This window comes from Podarcis gaigeae (genome assembly GCF_964106915.1).
Source record: "Podarcis gaigeae genome assembly, chromosome: 4".
In the NCBI taxonomy this organism is placed as follows: Eukaryota; Metazoa; Chordata; class Lepidosauria; order Squamata; family Lacertidae; genus Podarcis; species Podarcis gaigeae.
The window spans coordinates 31,379,077-31,403,086 of record NC_139677.1 but is presented as its reverse complement, the minus strand read 5'-3'; the positions used below and the strand labels follow the sequence as shown (position 1 = coordinate 31,403,086).

Sequence of the window (24,010 nt, the reverse complement as noted above, 5' to 3'; positions counted from 1 at the left end):
GCCAGGGACTGATGCATGCAAAGCAGATGCTCTCCCACTCAGCTCTGACTCTTCCTCACTTAAATTTTGATTAATACAACTTATGCCTTATATTAATGAATGGATGCTTACAAGTCTGGGGCCATAATAACGTTCAAGGCAATGCAATATACAAAACTGTACTACCAGGATGAACAGACGGGACACTGGTCTTCAGTTGGTGGACTAGGACTTACTACCGGGTTGTGACTTGACCTAAAGTAGGTTGCAACAGCAATATTACCATCATACCAATATAGCCATATTCTAGGATTGCCATAAGTCTGGATTTTCCTGGACATTACTGGGATTTTGAGGGGGGGTGCGGATTTCCGAAAGGCAGTTCTTTGTCCTGGATCTTAGGAGTCAGTTGAAAAATATTGTTTTTTGGCTCAAAAAACTTTGGGGTTTGTCTAAAAAAAGCGCAGCTATGCCGCTGATTTTCAACATAATAGTAATAAATTAGGGATCAAAATAATGCTAGCAGTGTCTTGCAGCTTTAATACAGAATTACCTGCAAATAATTAAGTAAACATCTCTTACTGTAAAATCCTATGCTTGTCTACTCAGAAATAAGCCTCTTTGAGTTTGCTTCTGTTTGACTAAAAAATAATGTGTGTAGGTGGTTCCCTGTGTGGACAATTCACCTACAGGGGTTGGGTCTAAAAGCATGTGTGTGCATGTGACAGAGACAGAGAGAGCACTCTCTCTTGCCTATTCACCAGCTTCTAACAGTTTCAGTCTAGCTGGTGGAGCCTGTAGGGGGGAGCCACAGTTATGCAAAATCTGCCTTCTGAAGGCAGATTGATCATCCTGCTAATGCTCTGCTTATATATTTCTAAGTAATGCAAATATTACAAATACGCCATAAACCTCCAGTGCCCTTCTCATCCAAACCCCTGGTGTTCTGCCTCTTGAACACCTCATATCTTGGAACTAGGGAGCACGTGACAATACTTAAAAGTATCTGGGCAGGCTAATGTATTTATCTGTCATGGATGAAAAATACTATCCAGGTTAAAAGAGAAAAGCCAAGAAATCACTTTTCCCAGTACCATTTTCTATTCCTGGAAAGTGGAAAGAGCCACTGAGCTCTGCCTCCCTAGGATTTATCATTGTCCTTGTTTCTGCAGTGGTTTTCAGACCTTGAAAGGTTCTATAACTGGGGCTTGCTTTTTATGACAAGAGTGCTACTGGTAAGGGGTAATACAAGGAATAATAGGAAGGACACTTTATTTCTTTTGGCATGAGGCCTTCGTTTGTTGCTGTTGAAAGACCTTGATAATTCAGTTGGTTAGAGTGTGTTGCCGATATCACTAAGGTTGCAGGTTCAATGCCCGGATGGGACAGCTGCATATTCCTGCATTGTGGGGAATTGGACTAGATGATCCTTAGGGTCCCTCCCAACTCTTAAAATTTTATGATTCTAAGAAAGACTATGGAAAATATTTCATATCTGAATTCAGCACTTCAGCTATTGGACAGCAAAAAAGGCCAGAAACTTTAGATTGTGACTTGTTGGGAATAGGCTCTCTTTTGAAATCCTTGGGACTTTCTTTTGGGTAGATCTGTATAGCTAGACACGCAAGGCACAGAACTCAAACTGAAGTAAGAATATGTGTCACATTGTAGCCTAAAAGATTTGACCACTAGATGGCCAACTCCTTAAATTGCTCTCTAGCAAAACTGTTGAGTAGATCTACAAGATTTCACCTTCCAACTTCTTTTCCACCCTCCCATTTCTTTTTCTTGTTTCTTTCCAGGGAGACAACTCCAGTAATCTGTTTATGGAATAATTAGACTGCTGAGAAGCTTTGTTAATATGAACACAGGACAAATAAAGTAGTGCATAAGGATGGCTCTTTGCCAAGCTTGAGCCATTACTGCTTTGCCAGTGATTCTTCTGTTCCTTTGGCAGAGTGCTTGATTGAAATTACAGTTGTCTTACCCACTGATTATCTTGGTAAAAGAAAAACAAATCTGTCTAGCCATATCTTACAGGATTCCATAAAAGCCAGAAGATAACTGTCTTTTGGACCATTGTTTTGAGCAGAAATTGTATTCGCTAGTAGGCATTGATGGCAATCGCACTAGGGTTTTAAGAGGGAGGAAGTAAATTGCTCAGCCAAAACTGTCAGCCAGGCTTTTAAAATGGGCTGTCTTAGTCAATGTGGTAGGCAAATATGCTAAAAAGCTTTGAGTCCTCATAATCTGAAGAATTGGTCAACATTTACCAAGAATGGTGTAGAATTTCTTTAAAAATAAGTGTTTGCACGCATGCATTCAATACAGTATATGGTACTAAGACTGTATTCTTGTAAATTAGTTACACTGAGTTCAGTGAGACTTATTCCAAGTAAATGTGCTTATGAAATGCAGCCTTAATATATTCTCAGTGCACTCAAGAAATATATATTTCTATCATTATTTTTTTTACATCTGTTACATCTAGAGGAGTGGACTCTCTTTACAGCTCCTTTTCTCTTCCTTTTTCCCATCCCACCCCTGTTTTCTTTGCCAACACTTACCATCAGTGACCTAGACCTATCTTCCACCTTCCTTATCTGTGTTCTTACCAGAAATATCATAGGAACATGTTACCTGATTATTAGTTATATTAGTTGGGGATATGTAAATGTTTAAAGGCAGGCATTTTGAAAAACAAATGATTACTTGCTTCATTGTGACATCTGTCTCAGAAAACCAAGTTTCTCGGAAAACAATAGCCCCTAATGAGAATTTATTTACAGAGCAGATGCCAGATATTTACAGAGCAATAATTAATCTTGCCACATCACTTCTTTTCTAGAATAGGTTTTTTCTTCTTCTTCTAGAATAGGGATGTGGCCCTTTCAGATGCTACTGGGCTATAAGTCCCATCATCTCTCCTGCTGGCTGATGCTGGTGGGAATTGGAATCCAACATCTGGAGGATCACAAGTTTCCTACCACTACTTTAGAGCTTTATGTTTGAAAGGAACAATGAAATTTCACTCAGTTCATATAAATCACAAGCTCCAGATCCCTGGAAGTGTTCCAGTAGTATTTAACTGGAAAATTAAGTGGATTGTCTTATGTTAACATGTATTAAATTTTAAAATGTATTGGAGTTTAAGATGCATTTTAGCTCCACAGCAATAGCCCTGTGAGATGGGTTATGCATTTGGGACAGTATTAGCTCCACAGCAATAGCCCTGTGAGATGGGTTATGCATTTGGGACAGTATAATTTATCCAAGAATTCAAGTGAGCTCACATCTGTATATGTGTTTTTCTACAGTTATATCTTGCCTATCTATCTTCTGTCAGTGAAAGAAAGGCAGCATAAAAAGAGTTCCCTGGTAGTGTCTCTACCGGGCACTGAGGAGTCCAGACTGTCTTAGCTTCAGCACAGTTGCCGGATTCTATGCCTTGATCCATGCTGTCCTTTTTATTTTGAGGTTTGTGATCTGTGTTTCCCTTCCCTAGACATTAAGACTGATCTGCACTACCACAACAGTGCAGAGGAAAAATGTTGCCGCTTCAGGACCTGAAAAGTACACAGAAGCTTTTATCAAAAAACAGACTGAAGATTTCAACATAGGAAAGAGACATTTAGCCAACATGATGGGAGAAGATCCAGAAACTTTTACCCAAGAGGATATTGATGTAAGTATGGTTGCTCAGTTGGAGAAGTAATTTACTGCAGGGTTTCAGAATTGAAAGCTCTTTGCTTCAGCATGAGCCCCTCAGCTCTCCGTGAATTTTAATCGAACTGTCAGCGTACAAGCGAATGCTACTATACATAGAAAACATTGCAACTGTGGCTCTGAATAGAGATTCTACCCCTACTACTGTGCGAGGTCAGACATCACACTGCAGAACTCTATACTATACCTTGCTAAAGCACAGCAGGTTCTTTTTAAAACTACTAATGGATAATCCCCTTGATCTGAGGTCGTAAGAACCACTATCAAGGTTTATATAGCATTTGGAAGCATTTACCCGTAATTTGACCTGCTGGGTAGACTTATGCTGGGGTTTCATGTATGATACTATAACAGCTAGCATTGGCAAGTGACCTTTTTCAACACTTAGGGCCAACACTTGGGTTGCAACTCTGCATGCTTATTTTGGAGCAAGACCTACAGGAGGTTATTCAGAGTAAACATGCCTGTTCCGCTTTTGATTTGTGACTTCAAGTACATCTTTGACAGTGAGCTTTAATTCTTTCTGGTTGCCCCTGTGTTAGGTGCTTTGCTGATCAAATAAAATAAAAAATCATTGGAACTAATATTTCCTTCTTCCCTCCAATCTAATCTCTCCCACCCCACCACATTCTACCCTGTGTTATTTTTTGATGGTATGGCACAAAATGTCAGTAGTTGTGAACCATTGCAGTTTAATGTAACTTCCACATAAAGAAGCAGAATATCTCTGAATACTGGGTGCTGTGACGAGCAAGATGGAAGCACGTTAACTTACCTACAAATGTTGGAAAGCAGGCTGTGTAGGTGGCCATGGTTGAAAACAAAATATTGCACAACTATTCTGATCTAGCAGGGCAATTTTAATTCTCCTTGTTGTTTCAGTTTTTAAAAATAGTCTTATCTTCCCTTTTGGTCCTATCCTTTTTCCTGATTCTTTCCAGAATGGCACATGCACCTTGCTGGTTGGTTCTACAGTGTACAGCCAAAAGCTCTTGTGCTACTGAGACAAAGGGAGAGATTTATAATATGCCACCCCCCCAGTACAAATTTATTTATTAGACTGGTTCAAGTTTTGACCTCCACATTGCATGCCTCAGCATGAAGCCATGTTTATATGGAGTTGCATTGATCTCTGAGCAGCTTTGATGTAAAGGCACACACTAGAGAGTCTGTGTCAGCATTAAAAACCTTATGATAAGCAAGTCAGTTCTTTAAGCTTGAATTACTTGCATTTCCTCATGTTTATTAACTTCGTTAAGGCTAACAGACCAATTCAATGCTTGTTGACCTCCCCTGAGATTGAAGGGAGATTGTTAAGATTTGGGGCACAGATTTGGCTCTGGTCAGTTTAAAATGGTGGATGATTCCGTAAGCCCAGTGCCAAAAAAGCTGAGACTCCTGTGCTACTCCTAACAATGCCGCTGGTTCAAAACACATACCGGGACGCTTTTCTCTCTGATCCTAGGTAGCATGTGCCACAGCAGCCAGGAGGTGTTAGTGATGTAGCCCAAACAAGTCAGTGATGACTCCAACATTCTTTCTGCAGAAAGGAAGACTGGCCTGGAAATGAGCATATAACAACTAATACGTAGGATGGAGAAGCTTTGATTTACACTAGCCAGGGACAGTTACTCTGATTCATCCTGCAGTGGGAAATTTCAGCAGCCCGGACAAAGTGATTGCCAGCATCCCTATCTGAATGCTGGGACTGGTAAAAATCAAAACGGAAAGTATAACATTCCCTTGTGTTTTTGCAAAAAACAGGGAACAAAGTAGTGGGCGAGAATGGGGCAGTTGAACTCATTCCTTGCCTTCTTTCTTCCCTCAGTCCCCCAACTTGGGTGCCTGCCTCTCTCTCCCACCTTTGTAAGGGATAAGTTCTGATCTTGAAATCAGGCCAAGGAAAAAGCATTTGGGGAAGAGATCATTCATTCATTTTGCAGGGAGGAGGCATGGGTAGAGTGTGGAACTCTTTGCTCTTTTCTCTGCAAAAAAATGATCTCCCCACCACACTGCTGCTTTTATATGCATTTACTAGTGCTTTGTCTTTTAGAACACAGCTTGCCTCCAAACAGTCTAGTTAGATAGACTCTTAAACTCACACGTGCCAGTTCTTCCCCAGCAGTTCCTTCCAATAATATAAGATGCTTTAAGAAGACAAAAAAGTCACCTGAAACTATATTGAGCCCTAATATGATGTAATCTTAAGATCCTGTACCAAACCCCAACTTTGTGGCCAAGAAACACAGGAGGTTTTAGATACAACTTTGTGAGTTAGGAGTTAGGCCCAAGTCTAGTTTAGTGCAAACTACCTCCTCAAGAAAACTTTTCCTTGAGAAAAGTGAGGTATATCCTGAAAAATCTCATTTTCTCCTTCTTGCAGATGTCAAGTATAAGACCAGTTCAACACGTTATCTTTTTTAAAAAAAGAGAAGACAACAAAGAACAACATTTTACTTAGCAAAGCATAGTACTTGTAATACTTGTTCAAATAACATCAGGTGTTGTAAATACTTAGGCTGTATAACAGTGTCTGCTATGCATAATTAAATTTCTGTTATAAAAATATAAAAGCCGCTTAGCACTGGCAGCAGAATTATCAGGCTTTACACTTGGAATGGTAATAATTCCTTCTGATGAGTACTTATGCATCTCCTGTCGTCTACTGTTAATCAGTGTGTGTCGTGTATTTCCAAAGTAGACATCCTAGGGTTCTTTTTCTTACTGGCATTTTGGATGTGTGTGTTTTGAAACAAGTCATACAGAGAAATATGTTAACGGGGTTGTCATTGCGTTCACGAGATATTTTTTTGCGCAGAGTAGTGCTTTCCTGGTGGTTTTATTTTTTAGAAATAAAAAGTTAAGCTATAAATTACAACTGTGTGTCTTGGGGAGAGGCGGGGGGACTCCAGTAAATTGATATATAACTCTGCAGAAGTCTACCAATTGCTTTTTAATTGGTATTATACACCGTGCTCTGAAATCCGGATGTTTTATTCTCCTATGTGTGAATATGCAGTATGAAGTTTCTCTAATTGATTCGCTTTGCCCATTCCATTTGATGTATCATTTTTCACAATATTTCATAATTTGTGCTCATTTCTAATGAACAGAGTCGTTAGGACAGGCATGTCTAAGTACAACTGACAGCTAACATTAGGTGCCAGATGCAGTTTATAAAGCTATGTAGAACTGTAGAGAACAGTTTAAATAAATTAGCACCTGTACATTAGTCTCACTTGCTGGTAATTTATAAGCGAATCAGTAGAGATGACATTTAGGTAAGTCATTGATCAAGTTAACAGCTGCATACCCGCTGCCCAGCTGGGATACCTAATTAATAGAGATTGCAGTCCTGACCTAGTGCTTTTCCCTGGGTTGAGAATGTAATCCTTTTATTTTGTGATTTCATTTTTAATGTATGGTGCAAACACACCTTAGCTTTGAACAGTTAGATGATATTAACATATAACCATTCAAAAAAAGGTAGCCCAACCAGTACCCAAGCCAACTTGGAATGATATTTTATAATCCATTAAATGCAGTCACATCATCCTGTTATTTATTTTGGACCTCTGTTGAAGACTGCTTCCTTGTTCAAAGCTTGATAAAGAAAGGTGAGAGTTGTTGGTATATGTGAGCACTAAATAAGTTTGTGGGTAGGGTAAGCCAAACGTCTGGATTGTACTGATTTGCAGACTGCCTGTAGCATTTCATGGAATCATCGAATTGTAGAGTTGGAAGGGACCATAAGGTTCATCTAGTCCAATCCCCGTTTCACCCATTGTGGGGCTAGAACCCACAACCTAATGCATAGTGACCTAATGTCTAATGCATAAATGTAAAACAAATGTTTTAAGAAACTAACTTCATTGACAAATGCCTTTTTCCAGGAGGCAGAGCAGCATAGTTCTCTCTGACGAATAATTTTATTGCGTAAAGTATATTTATTAAAAGGTGTAGGGAAAGCTTCCTTTTCTCCAAAAGAACATGTCTCTCCCCACCCCCCTTTTTTTCCTTTTTTGCTGCAAATCTACCAAGGGGGAAGTTTATGATACCTTGATTTTTATTACAAAATATAAAGTAGCTGTAGGTTGCTTTTGAAGGGAATTGAAAGAAAGTTGGAGGAGATGTTATAAAGCCTGTTGGCTAAAACTTACATTTCAGAAGAGAATAAAACATCAGTTGAGAGACTCCTATAAGAAAGCAGGAAAATACTTTAATTTTTTATATATTGCCTATACATTTGGCTGGTAACATAACATCATTTTTTATACCCAGTTCTAAATAAAAATACTGGGGTTCATGCAGTTATGTGATGATATAACCTGGAAACAGAACATCAGACCTAGTTTGTATTTGAAAACGAATTATGTGTCTTCCTCTTGATAACATTTTCTTGAAGCCAAAGTATCTATTTTCTTTCCATGTGAGGCTATAGTAATTCCTGCTTCCTTCAGGGTCCATCAGAACATGTGATTGCAGCTCACTTAAAAAAGGGTGCCAAAGTCTACATTAATTTTATCCTTAACGTTTATCCAGAGTAATGTTTTTGTGTAATTTGGGTCCTGAATGTATGGGAGCATATAACCCCCGCAGCAGTTTTAGCCTCCCTATTCATCTTTCTTTTCTGCTCATATTTGATTTGGCATGTATAGGTCCATTTCTTGAGATCTGTTTCAGCTGAATGCTCAACTTAGCATAAGCTGCTGTCTCCCCACCCCAATATCAAATTGGAATATAAATAATAATTATAAAGGAACACATTTTTATGAAACAAATCAAACACAAATTAGACGAGTACATATTACTAACTTTACAATAAAATAATATTGGGTAATTTAGAATTCTGTAGCCCACCTTCTTCAGACTTAAGATAAGCTCTGCTGCTGCTTGCACATTTATCCAAAGAAGAGACAGACAAGTCAAAAACAATCAGATTAATCAAAACTGAAAAACTGTGTTGCTATAGTTGCATACGAATCAAACATATTTTTTTAAAAAAATTGTGACTAGTATTGAATACATATGCATTAAACATTTGGTAATTAATATTTTCAAGACACCTGTAATTTGGACTGGATGCTTTCTTTCAGCTTCTTTAGTTGTTTGAACAGAATTATTTGAGTGGTAGTCAACTAAGCCGTACTCGGTGTAGGCTGTTTCAATTTGTGTAAGCTGCCTTGAGTTCCAGTATGATTAAAGGGTAGGATATAAATAAAGTAATAAAATAAGAGAAATTACTGAACATGACTAAGTTAGGTCCATTAACAACAACAACAACAACAACAACAACAACAACAACAACAACAACAACAACAATTTTATTATTTATACTCCACCCATCTGGCTGGGTTGCCCCGGCCACATTAATGGCAGTGGGATTACTTTGAGTAAAACTGAGTTGAATGCCACACCTTTTCTTAAAGTCTCAATTAAAAAATAAATTAGAACTTTTTGGTAGAGAAGAAATGAGAGGTGAGTCATCAGGAGTTTGTTTCTTTTTCATAGAAGGAACAGACTTAAAAGTGTTATTTGTAGAGTGATGGTATGCATTGGTCAGCTCACCAGCACTGCTCTAGTAGTTTCAGGTTACTTTTTGGAAAACGTGAGGCACCTGTCTGCTACTGAAGTGCCAGCCTCTAATCTTGGCACAGGCACAGCTTATTTTGTCTCTTTTAGGACCCTAAGACACTTGGAGAAATACATGGGCCTCCAAAGATTTTCATCATATTAATACTGAACCACATTTGTAAAACAAAGCACCTTCTTAACTTGCGCTTGTGTGCCACAGTTTCTCTCTTATTTCATTCAGCATCAGTATCTTGCATTGCACCAAAGATCACAACTGAGGCTGCCCTGAGTTGAAGGAGTTAGGTGTGGTGAGCTGCTTCTGTAAAGCATGGTCTTCATATATACAGATGTCCACAAGAAATCAGGCTTTCTGCTGTGATTTTAAAAAAACAAAAAAGTGTTGTGGTCTGAGGGCACCAATTCCAGTAGCTTTGCTGAAGCTAAGCTTTACCAGTGACTGGACTGCTTAAGTACCTTGGGCTTCATGACGAAACGACATGAATGAAAACATTAGAATTTTCATTGGAAGCCACATAATAAGATGAAAAGAGGTGTGGATCTGTAGAACAGTAACGGGGTTCTGACTTAAGATTTCAGCATCCTAATAGTACTGAGTTTTGATGTTGGCACATACTAGAGCAAGTTTTCTTATGCTAGCGTTGCACAGTAAGTCACCTTTAGGTTGTTGTCCTTTAGAGTGCCATATGTTTGCAGGATAGATATGAGTAGCACTAGCAGCTGGATCTTCCGGTGCCTGCAGTCTAGATGAACATGTCCTTCTTGCTATCTCAGATCACCCCAAAAGTATGATTTTAAGGTTGCAGGTTAGCTCAGGTTGAGCATGATAATTTAATTCTCAGGGTTGTGAGTTTGAGCCCCATGTTGGGCAAATGATTCCTGCCGTGCAGGGGGTTGGACTAGATGACCCTCCTGGTCCCTTCCAACTCTACCATTCTATGATAAACCAGCAGAAAGTTTTGCTGTTGTCAAATCTTTTTGATAGAAATTTTATTGGAAATTCCTTACTTGGGATTGCATGTGCATGTGAATCCATTTTAGCCATTTGGTTTCAGTTCAGATTTTCAGTGAGGGGCCAAGTGGATCTCTTACCATTCAGTGATGTGGGAATGCCACCAAGAAAGAAGCAGGTCATTGAAAAGTCTTGTGCAGAGCGCTCATAGTTTGTGCTCATCATTGCCTTCGCCTCGTTTTCTACCTCTTTAGCATGTACACAGGCAATACTCTGTTCTACTTTAATTACAGATATGTAACAGTCAGTGTTTAGGCTCTTGTAGCTGAAATTATTGTTTGAATCATCAAGCAGAAGCTGGCACTGAAGAGACTACTTAATAAGTATACATAGTCGGTCCCAGTATTCCATAATATATTCTTTTGATATGTTATTTTATATGGTGTTTAATATCCGTTGGCTTGCAGTGGGTTTTTCTATTGTCATTATAATTAATCCCCATTTGTTCACAAATGAATGTTCACCTACTCTGTATATGTGCAATATCCCCATTGACTAACAAATGGGAATTCATCAAGTCACTAAGAGAATCAAAATACCATTCCAGAAAATCAAGTTAATCCTTTCTGTTTGCTGCTGAATTCTCAGAATTTCTGTTTGGAATGCCAATAGGGTATTAATAAAGTAATAGGTGAGGTCTTTATACACTCCACGCATATTAAGTGGGTTGATAGCGTTGACAAACCAATCTGTGTCCACAGAAAATATTATCAGTGTGTAATAGCCTTGAGTTAATGTAACCAGCAATACAACACAATTCTTCAGAGAGAGAAATATTAACTGCAGACTTGAGACTTTTTCTTCTCATTGTAGACAAATTTTGCTTGCACTAGTATTTCTTTATGCAACAGTTCAGGGTTCAGAATCATAATGAATTTTACATAATTTTATGTAACCTCTGTGCTACGTTGTAGCACAGGTATGCTATATTAGATAGCTTTAAAATTATTAAAATGTCATACTAGATATCTTCCTAGCACACCAATGTAAACACATTAGCCCAACTCAGAGCTTCGTGCACTCTGCTGACATGGAGCTCAGAGCTATTATGGACTTCCTTGTTCGCTGAAAAGTTGGAAATAGCTAGCACTTGCAAGTGCTTTCACCTGCAGCCTGAACCAAGTGGGGGAAATGCATGCATGTGCATCAGACCTTATGCAGACTTGAGGTGTCACAGAGTTGGAGCTATTTTCTTACAAGTTGATCTCAATGGGTTGGATCTAAACTGTTGGTGGATAGAACTCACTGGCAAAACCCACCTCCCACTCTTCATCTGGAGCCTCCACTGGTTCTGTGTGTCCTCCATGAAAAGACAATGTCTTTCCTATTTAAGGATGGGTGTCTGGACACAACACAGTGAAATCAGGTACTTCTTTCCAGAAGCATACACACCAATCTCTGAGCGGTGCGGGGTTTCAGGCGCTTACCCAGGATTTGGTTTCCTTGGAATGAGGGATAGCTGATACTGTGGTGTCTTTAAGATATAAGGTTTATTTACACATATAAACAGCCTAAGCTTATGATGGAGGGACTCAGAGCATTAACACCCCAAGAGGGTCTTGCTTCTCTCATAGCTGCAGGCTTGGATTCAAACAGGAATCAGGCATGGTTCTGTCTCTCCCAGCTGTCTGCCCTGCAGAAGCTAGAAGCTTCTTGCTTCTAGCTCGCACACACAAATCCCAGCCCTGGCTTTTGCCTTTCTGACTCCCAGTGAGTTGAGGGAGGGGGCTGTCTGGCACAGAGCCACTTCCTTTGTTACCTTAATGGCCCATCCCTACTTAGATTTTAACCCTTACTGGATCCAGGAATTAGAAGGGACTCAGGCATATAGCCTCCCTTCTGCCCTGCAACTCACAACAATGCAAATCATAAAATTGGTGATGATAAAAAAGGCAGCAGCCAATAAGAGTGTATCAGGGCCAGTTATTTTGACCTGCTAGAAGTCACATGATGATGATGTACTGATGCTTTAGAGGAAGTTGCCGCTGATGTCAAGGATCACGATAGGACTCCTACTCTTTCTGGAAGCATAGGCCAAAGCAAAATAAGACTGTCAAACTCCCGCTGGCTGTTGGTAAACGGCACTCTGTTCCCTTCTCCAGCATCCTAAAGCAAACAGAGGGTATTGGATTATACATGTTCCCAAATTAGGAAGGTAGTGTATGAGTTTAACCTTGACAGTTAATATGATCTGAGTTGATGAATCGTAGGCAAATTTATGTGGCTGGCTGAAAGGAGACCATGATCTGCCAGTAGACCTCAGAGTGATTTGCAGCAGATTGACAAGTGTTTCTGTCTCCCAATCATTGAACAATGGCAAGAACACAAAGGGTACTTTCCATCCAAAATAAGACTGCTGAAACAAAGAAGGCTTAGGAGGAAATCAGGAGTGAATTTGTATGTGAAAGGACTGTGAGTTTTGTTCTGGGGCTTAGCATGTGCTCAGAGGCCTTGCTTCTCAATAAATACTGTATGTTGGTCCATCTGCTTCTCCAGTGGTATTTTTTATCTACCTCAACTTGGAGATCTAGTAAAAAGAAAGTCAAAGGGTAGAGATCCCACAGGCATAAAGTCTACCCATCTCTGTGCTAGATTTCCTGAGATGAGAGCTGTAATTTATGACTCTTATTATCATCAATAAAGGGTTTTTTTATTATTATTTTTAACAAATTCTTATTTTTCTCTTCTTGCAGAAAGCTATTGCCTATCTCTTTCCTTCTGGTCTGTTTGACAAAAGGGCCAGACCTGTAATGAAGGTAAGAACACGATTCAGTGCTGTAGATATAAAGAGAGTTTTTGTATAAGTTGTGCTAACATTTCTCTATTTTATTATATTTTTAAACAGCATCCCAAAGAAATGTTTCCAAAGCAAAGAGGTATGTGGAGGTAGACTGTGTATGTGAAACCACTTAAGTTGTTTTCTGTTATGTTCACATGTACACGAAAGCTGGGATACAAAAAGCTACTAAATATGCATCTGGAATTTTGCCATGCCCACTGGGTTTTTATATGTTGTGGGTGGTGCTGTGGGTTAAACCACAGAGCAGAAGGTCGGCAGGTTCGAATCACCGCAACGGGGTGAGCTCCCATTGCTCGGTCCCTGCTCCTGCCAACCTAGTGGTTTGAAAGCACATCAAAAGTGCAAGTAGATAAATAGGTACCGCTCCGGCGGGAAGGTAAATGGCATTTCCGTGCGCTGCTCTGGTTCGCCAGAAGCAGCTTAGTCATGCTGGCCACATGACCCGGAAGCTGTACGCCGGTTCCCTCGGCCAATAAAGCGAGATGAGTGCAGCAATCCCAGAGTCGGCCACGACTGGACCTAATGGTCAGCAGTCCCTTCCTCACTAGGAAGCAAAGATATCCTTGACACATCACAGACTGCTTCGGAATACCTGTTTCAGAAGTGGCTTGCTGTGTGTCATTGGGGGTTGAGGATATATTAAAAATAATAAAACAAGTTCAATACTCTTTGGGTATGCAGAATAATTTGCCTGGCCCTTTGGATCCCAGGCCATATTTGTGTGATTCCTTTATTTGTTATTTTGCTCTTCTTTTAATCTTCCTATGGTCATTTCTCAGTTGACCAAAGAGATCGTGAAATTTATTGGCGACCTCAACGCAAAAGTAATATTGGGACAGTGGAATTCCACAACTTTTTACCTTGCAGGTGGTGGTTAAAGCTTTCTGCAGTCACTAATCACAGTGTTTATATCTTATCCTTAAGGTTCACAAATCTTGGTCCTTAAATATCTTGACTTTTTAGTTTGAGGGGAACGGTATATGTTTTTAAAAGAGCTGACCGCAGCCTGTTGCCGTAGTTGCACCTCTACATTGCTGGTATATCTTTATCTAATCTGGAGCTGCACTTTTCATACCAGTTCATTCTTGTTGGTTTCTCTTCTGTGTGTGCTTTGCTATAATTCCCTGTGTAAATGTGCCTGATGCCAACGTGAGATTGCAATACAGAGCATGAACACTTGGAAGCAAGTTCAATTTAGATCACTGGGAGCTAGTATTGGGCTATATTATAGAAATAAGCATATTTAACTGCAAATAGATAAGGCTGAGGTAGTATGTGCCTTTTTAATATGCTAAATGTTTCTATAATTGGTTAGTTTCTGTGACCAGTAAGACCAGGCTGAGAGGTAATAAGCTTAGAGTGAAGAACTGTCACATATTAGACAGGATCATAACCTTATCATGGTTAAGCAGTGTGATAAATTATTAGTTGAGATTGTGGTGCCAACGTTGTCTTTTTATAAAAAATTAACCGCAGAGAATATCCTGGCATTCTCTGAACAGTATGGGAGGGGGTTCTGGGTGCTGCATGGGGTTTTATTATTCCTGTTTAAACTATAGATTGTTTTTTAGACTTCTGTGATTACCATTACATTTGCCTCCTTGTTTCTTTTCCTTAAGCAATCCAGTGGGACAAAGATGGCCGCCCATTTCACTTTCTCTTTTACACTGGCAAGCAGTCCTATTATTCTGTAATGCATGTAAGTTATCTAATGGCTTTTTCCTAGTGGACCAAAATAATGGCCACTTATTACATAATGTGTATGTTTGTCGTAATTTTCTTAGGGCAAACTTGTTACCAAAGGAAGGAATGACTATTAGCTTTGGTTTCCCCCATAGTTACTAAACCAGTCTTGCTACGAAAGAATTTCAGACTGTGATAAGTAAAATACTAATGAAAGATGACCAGAGGCAAATTTGTATGGCAATCCTTTTTAAAATGTACAGTATTCTTGAAGGAGAGGAAAGTTGCAGAAGGCAGCTAGATGTTTCTTATTGACGGCCATATTAGATAATGTGTGAAGCAGGTTTAAAGCTTTAATGTACATTTACTTGTAATAGCTTGACATTTGAGCACACAGGAAAATTGCAAGAGGCCAGTGCTGTGTTTTGACTGGCAGCTATCCTACCCTTTCAAACATGAGAATTGGTGTGAATTCCACTGGAGTTCACATTGCTTTGTTTAAAATCGGGATCCTGAGTAAAGCACTAGCCTCAACCACTTTTACTTTTTTTTTACTTGGAGACTACAAAGAACAGCCTCTCCATAGAGCATGGGTACTTCGTGGCTCTCGGTTCTCTAAATCCACTTTGACAGTGACTCGGTGCTGGTACAAATCTGGGTAGAGAATGTGGGAGCCACCCACATGCTGTTGCCCACTACTGCATTGTGTTAGGACATGAACATTGGTAGTGGTAGAAATCGTAAGCCTCATGCCTGATCATTGTGGTTGTTGTGTTAGTCCTTAGCTTGTCCTTTCTTTCCTTTTTTCTGCTGCCTTTGCACATCTCACTTCACACATTAGGTGGTCACTAAACAAGTGAGCTGATTTCCCATTTGACTTGTTTTGTTTGCTAAGCTGTAAGAAATCTAGCTTAAATTTTATGCAATTGTCCTGCATCACTATGGTGAAGAAAGTCTGCAGCTGCCTATTTTTTCTTTTTCTTTTAAGAACAGGCATTTATGAACTTAGACAAGTTCCTTCCCCAGGTCCAAAAGAAAATGACACCTCTGAAGTGTGGGCATGGGATTAACAGAAAGGCTTTTTTTGTGAAATTTACCAGCAGTTGTAAAAATTAGTAGGTAGATTAAAAGTATTGCCCAACACTACCCAGTAAGGTACAGGAGGAAACATCTCTCCATGCCTATTAACTGTAATCGCTAGGCATCAGACATCCATGTTAAGAAACACTATGTCTGTCTAGCTTGCCACAGCTGAATTTCTGGATCAGATGGAATTTTGGTCAGTCCAGCATGGCAGTTCTTAGTTGAGCCCATACTGTGATTTCTAGTGACTCCTACATAACAATCCACTAAAGCGTGGGTAGCTAATATAGTGCCCTTCAGATATAGCAGGACTACATTTCCTATCGTTCCTGACCATTGACCATGCAAGTTGTAGCTGATGGGAGTTGGGAGTCCAAGAATATCCGAAGGGCATCACTAAAGAATCTCTAAACCTATTTCCTACAGAAGGAACATATTGACAGTATTTGATGCATGTTGTCTCTTTGTAGAACTTGATTCACTGACTTTGTGGAAGAATCTAGTACAGTCATACCTTGGGTTGCAGACGCTTTAGGTTGTGCCTTTTCGGGTTGTGCACCGCGCCAAACCTGGAAGTGCCGGAATGGGTTACTTCGGGGTTTCGGCGATCACGCATACGCAGAAGCGCTAAATCACACTATGCACATGCACCAAATCTCAACCCATGCGTGCGCAGACACGGCGCTGCAGGTTGTGAACACTGCGGGTTGCGAACGTGCCTCCCACATGGATCACATTCGCAACCCATGCATCCACTATAGAATGAATTGTGTACTGAAGTTCAGTTATAGAAATATATATATATATATATATATATGCAGGTTTTGGTGTCCTCGGGTGTCTTCCCGTGTAAAAGTTGGGGTGTCTAGGCGACGTTTCGACGAGGTCTCACTCGTCATCTTCAGGCTGGTGCTTTCGGCTTCTTGTTACTGGAACAGAGCGGGATCTCAATGTTTGAGTTCCTATAAATACTGTAGAGGGGGTGTGGTGTCTAGCCTCCAATGTTCTGGGCAGAGAGGAAGTTCCCAGGCTAGTGTGCCTTTTCTTCTTTTGTTCCTTAATTACTTGAGAGATACCTTGAGTGATTTCTTGAGTGATATCCTGAGTACCACTTAGGTGGGTCATTAGGTGTGGATTAGTTGCTAAAGTCTTTGTGTCTTGACCTCTTGAACTTTGTGAAGAGTTTTCCTGAGAAGATGGCTGTATTGCACTTAGTTGTGCTTTGGCTTGGCTTCGTGTATAGGGGCGAGCTGTGGTTTTGTGGCTTGTGTCAGCCAGATCTGTGTAGGGATTGCACATCTGGAAATTAGCCCTCCCCACAAAAACTGACACCAGATCCAGAGGCACACAGAACGCCAACACCAATCAACCACACCAGACCCAAACCCAGACCCTCTCCACAGATGAATTACTGACACCATCCAGTAGCCAGTCCATGGTGGCACCTCCGGATGCTGCACCCCCCTGCAATCCCTACACAGATCTGGCTGACACAAGCCACAAAACCACAGCTCGCCCCTATACACGAAGCCAAGCCAAAGCACAACTAAGTGCAATACAGCCATCTTCTCAGGAAAACTCTTCACAAAGTTCAAGAGGTCAAGACACAAAGACTTTAGCAACTAATCCACACCTAATGACCCACCTAAGTGGTACTCAGGATATCACTCAAGAAATCACTCAAGGTATCTCTCAAGTAATTAAGGAACAAAAGAAGAAAAGGCACACTAGCCTGGGAACTTCCTCTCTGCCCAGAACATTGGAGGCTAGACACCACACCCCCTCTACAGTATTTATAGGAACTCAAACATTGAGATCCCGCTCTGTTCCAGTAACAAGAAGCCGAAAGCACCAGCCTGAAGATGACGAGTGAGACCTCGTCGAAACGTCGCCTAGACACCCCAACTTTTACACGGGAAGACACCCGAGGACACCAAAACCTGCATTCCTGTACCCGTGAAAATCTACGAAAGCATATATATATATATATATATATATATATATATATATATATATGTAATCTGATTGATAACTTTTCAGCCTGGTGATGCCACTGAACTCTTGTTTCCCTTGGTATCTACTTCTGGTTGCAGTACCATTTAGAGGACTTCCTCTGTAAAAACAAAAACAAAAAACACTGTGGCTTTACTGTGCATTTTAGAATTATCTGGTGTGTGTTTGTACTCCACACACCCAAAGGACAAAATCCCCACTTGTCAGGTACATTTATTTCTGTAGAGGGAGAAGAGAGGAATTATTTTTTCTTTTGGTTGACCTTGGGCAAATGAGCTTCTTGCCCTGGCAGAAATGAAATGAATGATAAATGTAGAGTGTGTCTTTGCTGAGTAATGGAGCTGCAGCGTAGGCTTTCCAGAGAGGTTTTCTCCTGCACAGCCTGAGGCAGCCTGAGGACCCCTACTGTTCATTTAAATAGGTATGTCAAATCTGCCTCGAAACGCTGCTGGTTTGATCTGTGGTAATATTTGTGAAGGTTCCATATGGACTTGAGCCCCCTGCAGTGCTAAGAAATAATGTACAACGCTTCATGGTGCAGACGCAAATTTTCTCTGAAAAGGGATGCAGCGCTGCGTTTTAGCTGTCGGAGAGGATGATGGAGCTGACGCGCTAGGCCTGTCAACTTGTTACACGGATGGGTTGCACGCAGAGAGGCTGTGGAAAATCTGTGCCTTTTAGCTTTTCTACTTAATCACGGTTGTAGCATTGCCTTTAGACTGTATGCTACATTAATTCTCTTCCTGCCTTCTGCCTTTCATCCCAAGTTTCACGGAAAAAAGTAAAGCATGCAGGTCTTGTCGAGGAGCCTTATCAAGCAGCTGTCATCTGACAGGCCATTTGCATTTGTTTTGGCTGAAACAGAGCAAGCCAAGGGCAAGATGTTTTGTTACATTCCATCATAATGAAGAAATTAAAAAAATATATTACAAGGCGCCCAACTTTTATTTATTTTTTTACCCATTGCTTGCCTTTTGAAAGCGGCATGTGAGGTTTTCCTGAGACACACGGCCTTTTCAAAGAATAGCTGTGCTCACCACTTGATTAAAATCTTCCTGCACACGAAATCCTTTTGACAAACAGAAATGCAATGATTGTAGAATATTTGTAAATTTACTTAAGTCGTGTCAGGGCGTTTAGAGATGTCTTCATTAAAAAGAGTGATATAAATCATTTCATTAAACAGGAGTCATCCCATCTTCTGCTCAGGAAATGTGAAATATGTGTAAGGGTGTTAAAGATGAGAATCGTAGGCTAATGGAAATTAGAGAGATACTTGTTAAGTGCCAAACTGACACTTTAAAAAGTAAATGTAAAATAATTTCACTTTTTTACTGTATCTTGTGCTCATAGCCTTTTATAATTTGCAATATTATTTTTTTTTATAAAATACATTTTGCCTACATGTGTCTATCACCATTTGCTTTACTGTCATATTTCAGTTATTTATTTCAGTTGAGCCAACCACCCTGCCATTTATATAGGTTACTGGGTGCAATATGAATAGGCTTCCTTGTAGCATCTACACTGACCATCATCCATCTTGTATATTCCATTTCATATGCTGCTTACATGTTAAAGCTTATTACTACTTTAGCATTTCTATTCCCAGTTTCATCTTTGTTTCTCTGTTTGTTGAAAAGAGTTTGGCTTGGGACGTAAAAGGTTTCTTTAGTTGCAAATTCGACTGCATCCTGAAATGCCTTAACCCCTTAAATTATTAAATTTGTGCGAACCATCAATTGGGAACTGCTGTACTAGAAGTCTTCAGAATATCATTCATCTTTTACAAGTTTACATCATTGGCTTGTTTAAAATGGCATTGGAAACCCAAACATGTTATGTTGTATATGTACAGCTATATGTAACAAATTAAGAAACAGAATACAAAAACAGACCAGAAGAGTGTTTTCCAACTAACAGCAACTTATAGAATCTGTGTCTGGCATTTTAAGATATTGGTTGCATATGAACTCCACCTATTTCCTCTCTCCAGTGCTTCTGAACCTGGGGGCAAGAGAACTAAGTCTAAATGTATTGATGATGTTGATAACCTACTATGTTTGTTTAAGATATAGTTCAAAGATCCAGTAGCCTGGTGCTTGCTCTTAACTTACTATTCAGCAACAGCTTTGTTTAAAACTGTCTGTCTTGTTAATTGACAAGATCGAGGATGCAGTCCTCCTGTTTTATGACAATATATATATGGCTCACAAGTATCTTATAAAATCTACTGCATAATGGCCACATTTGTAAGGGATATGGGCATGTATATTTATGACTTGGCTGTTGCCTCTGGAAACTGTTAGTTAAATCTTCACCTATCCATTCTGCAGAAGCAAGAATTCCTTTCTGAAATGTTTCAGATGTTTTCAAAGTGACATGCTTCTCAGATTCTTATACCATTGCAAGATAGCATGCATCATTATCCTGTCCATTGATTTGTTATCCTGCAAATAATTTTGCACATGCCTTCCTTTATAGCTATGCACATCAATAAAATTTAAGAACAGCCAGAGTGTTTTGAGGAATGAAGAAAATGGGATCTGAAATGAGCAAGTAAAACTTCCCATGTCAGAATGTACCCTTGTCAGTAGATAAAAACTCTTTAGGTTATCTTTTTCCACCCCATGTAGACTATATTTGAGAAAAATAAGTGAGGGTGGTGAAATACATTTAGCCAAAGGTGAACTGAAAATGCCCATCCTTTGAGGAGCTATACAATATATTGTGGGCAATTATGACCTAGCCACATTCACACAGCATTATAACAGGGCTGGGAGAAGGGATTTTTTTGCCAGTGTTCAGGAAGACAGCATGGTTATCAAGGTTGTGTTTGCATTGCATGCACCATTGGCTGTGAGTCTGGTGCACAGCTTGACTCTTTTTAAAAGTTTGCAGTCCTTGAATTCACAGAGAAACTTGAAAATGTCCAGGCATAGTAAGCTGAAGACTCTGAAACTAGAGAGGTTATTTGGTAAGGGCTCCAAAAACATATTGGTGTGCAAATGTCTAAAGGTTTCAGTCTGAGAAACTACAAGACAGATCCCAAGTGTAGGTAACCATTTGTTCACTGCATGGCTACAAATGGGAAACAAGCAATTCACCATGTGGTTAGAATCATAATGGAGTAAAAGTGGCCATGTAGCTTTATGAACAAACTATAATTCCAGCTAACACAATAAGTGAAGCAACATCTTCCTCTTCTTCCATCCATGTAGAGCATCATTACCAATCTCAAGAATGAAGGATAATGGGACATAGCAACCTGTAATCTTCCCTCATAGGCTTGAAGGAAGTTTTAAGAGCCTGCTATCAGATTGTTATAGAGAAGAATAGAGATGAATGTGTGCACTGCAATTTTTATGGTTTGGCTTGCTTCATGTGACAAGCTTCCATTTTAAAAGGGTAGTCAGCAGTGTTGTATTTCTTACATGGGCAAGACCATCTCTTATCCCACCCTCTTCCAAAGGTCCTGAATTGCCTGGGTTGCTGGTACGTAGAGAAGAATGTAATAAAAATTATATCAGTTCCTGGAACCTGATTCAAAGGTGAAATCTACACACATTAAAAAAACATTCTGAAAATGCCTTTTTTAAGTGTTTTTAAAAATACAATGAATTTTTCATAAGGCCATAAGGCTTTCCATCGCCATCTAGTGTCACATTGTATATTGCACTTAAAACACACTTAAAACGTTTTATTGGCAGCTGTATAGCTGAGTCCAAATGCTGAATAATAAATCAGTAAACTATGGTTTTATATGATCGAGCAGCATGCTGCTTTATAGTGTGCTACTCCCTGGCTCTTGCTATTGCTGTGCTGGGAGGAAGCAAACCAACAGCTGATTTACCATTATGTGCAACTTGGGCTTGTGGTTTGTTTCTCTCCAAACAAACCACAATTGGAAGGCAAGGTTTGTTCTCAGCTTATCACTTATTGTTTGTTTAGAGACAGATACACCATTGTCGAGTGTTCAGTCAGAACCTTTTTTCAGGAAGTTGTAATCAGGTAAACGTCCTTATTCTTTTGTATTCTGGCTTAAATCGGGTGATTCTACAGCTAAAGAGCCAGGATTGTTTGAAGAATTACATTGTTTTTCTTTTGGTTATTACTACAGACAAACCACTGGTCACAATGGTTTGTTATAACTGAAATTAGTTAAGGTATGTGCTATGCCCCTTTGTACCACAGTTCAGGGGGAAATATGGGAGTTGTGGTACTGTAGTCTTGCAGCTGAACTTCTAACACACACACACACACACACACACACACACACACACAATAATTGTTTTTATTAAGGATTTTCTTGGGTTACAAAAGTACATACATTGTCTCCATTTTCAGGTAATAAGAGTCCTTTCTACAGATTAGTTACATTAGTTGTGAGACATTAATGTTGAACTTCTAACTGATATTTGATGCCAAAATTTTCAGCAAAAAGGTTTTAAGTGGAGCTCACCCTTGTATCTATTCTAGGAATTGTATGGTAAGCTACTTCATATTGAGGAACACCAAGAACGAATGCGTGCTCAAGGATTATTACCGCCTGAGAAGAAATCCCAGTTGTAAGTTGTCTCTTTGTGAACATAATGAAAGTATGTTGGGGATGAGGGATGCAGATGCAGTTCTCATACAAGGTTTTCAAGATATATCATGCTATGTGGTATTATTAGCCTAGGCCAGCCTTTCTCAACTTGGGTCCCCAGATGTTGTTGGACTACAACTCCCATCATTCCTAACTACCAGGACCAGTGATGGGAGGAGAGAATTGGGAGGTAAGCAAAGGAGACTATTGAGGAGTGGAGAGTTGATAGGTTGTTGTTGTTTAGTCGTTTAGTCGTGTCCGACTCTTCGTGACCTCATGGACCAGAGCATGCCAGGCACTTCTGTCTTCCACTGCCTCCTGCAGTTTAGTCAAACTCATGCTGGTAGCTTCAAGAACACTGTCCAACCATCTCGTCCTCTGTCGTCCCCTTCTCCTTGTGCCCTCCATCTTTCCCAGCATCAGGGTCTTTTCCAGGGAGTCTTATCTTTTCATGAGGTGGCCAAAGTATTGGAGCCTTAGCTTCAGGACCTGTCCTTCCAGTGAGCACTCAGGGCTGATTTCCTTCAGAATGGATAGGTTTGATCTTCTTGCAGTCCATGGGACTCTCAAGAGTCTCCTCCAGCACCATAATTCAAAAGCATCAATTCTTCGTCGATCAGCCTTCATTATGGTCCAGCTCTCACTTCCATACATCACTACTGGGAAAACCATAGCTTTACCTATACGGACCTTTGTTGGCAAGGTGATGTCTCTGCTTTTTAAGATGCTATCTAGGTTTGTCATACTCTGGCTTTATTGTGTTTCTAATGTAAGCTTTTCAGTGGTATATGAGAGAGACGGATGAAGTGAAAGATTTTAGGAATGAGTCAAAGTTAAAGCAGAGATAGCTCAGACAGTGAGTGATAAGAGTCTGTGGGAGAAGAGTATGATAATTGCCTAGCTTGGAAAAAGATCAGAACCTAGAGCAGGAATGAAGAGCAAACACAATGTTGACAGTGAGACTTGCCTTTCACCTCCTTGATTAAGAGATGAAACTGCACGTCACTTTTGCTAGTATCCCTGTAGTGAATGTAACAGCCCCAAAAGAGATTCTCCACAGTCTTTGCTTTGCTTTCACATTTAGAAATGATTTCCTCATGGAGGACAGCCTCCTCTGTATGCCTTCCCTCTTTGCCTTGGATTGATTGTCATCCAAATGATTGTGTGCAGAGCCAAGATATGTCAGAATGAATTGGCACTGGGACACCTTCAGGAAACTAATCGTTTGCTGAGGAAAACCAGCTGGTACCAAAGGATGAGCCATTACTTGGAGTGGTGGTGTAAGGAAGACTTATCCAAGGTGTGGATTAGGAAGGCCAAAAGAAAATGAAATTGGAGGAGGAAGTTGAAGACGAGCACTGGAAAAACAGTGACTGTGGAAATCCCTGACAAGAAGGTTAAAAGACTTCCAAAAAACAACAGCAGCACCCCTTGTTAGGACTAGGCTTGGGCTACATACACATCATGCATTTAAAGCAAACCCACCCCAAGAATTCTGAAAGCTAGCTTGTTATAAGGGTGCCAGAAACTATAG

General features: G+C 40.0%; 1 protein-coding gene across 1 annotated transcript in view; it reads left to right on the top strand.

The window, feature by feature from the left end:
- MRPS9 (mitochondrial ribosomal protein S9) overlaps positions 1–24,010 on the top strand; it is a 38,798-nt gene that overhangs the window by 4,864 nt on the left and 9,924 nt on the right. The window contains exons 2-6 of the mRNA XM_083735639.1: positions 3,485–3,664; positions 13,003–13,065; positions 13,155–13,185; positions 14,729–14,808; positions 22,368–22,456. Of these exons, the coding sequence (XP_083591765.1) occupies positions 3,485–3,664; positions 13,003–13,065; positions 13,155–13,185; positions 14,729–14,808; positions 22,368–22,456 (443 nt within the window). The remainder of the gene's footprint in view (positions 1–3,484; positions 3,665–13,002; positions 13,066–13,154; positions 13,186–14,728; positions 14,809–22,367; positions 22,457–24,010) is intronic.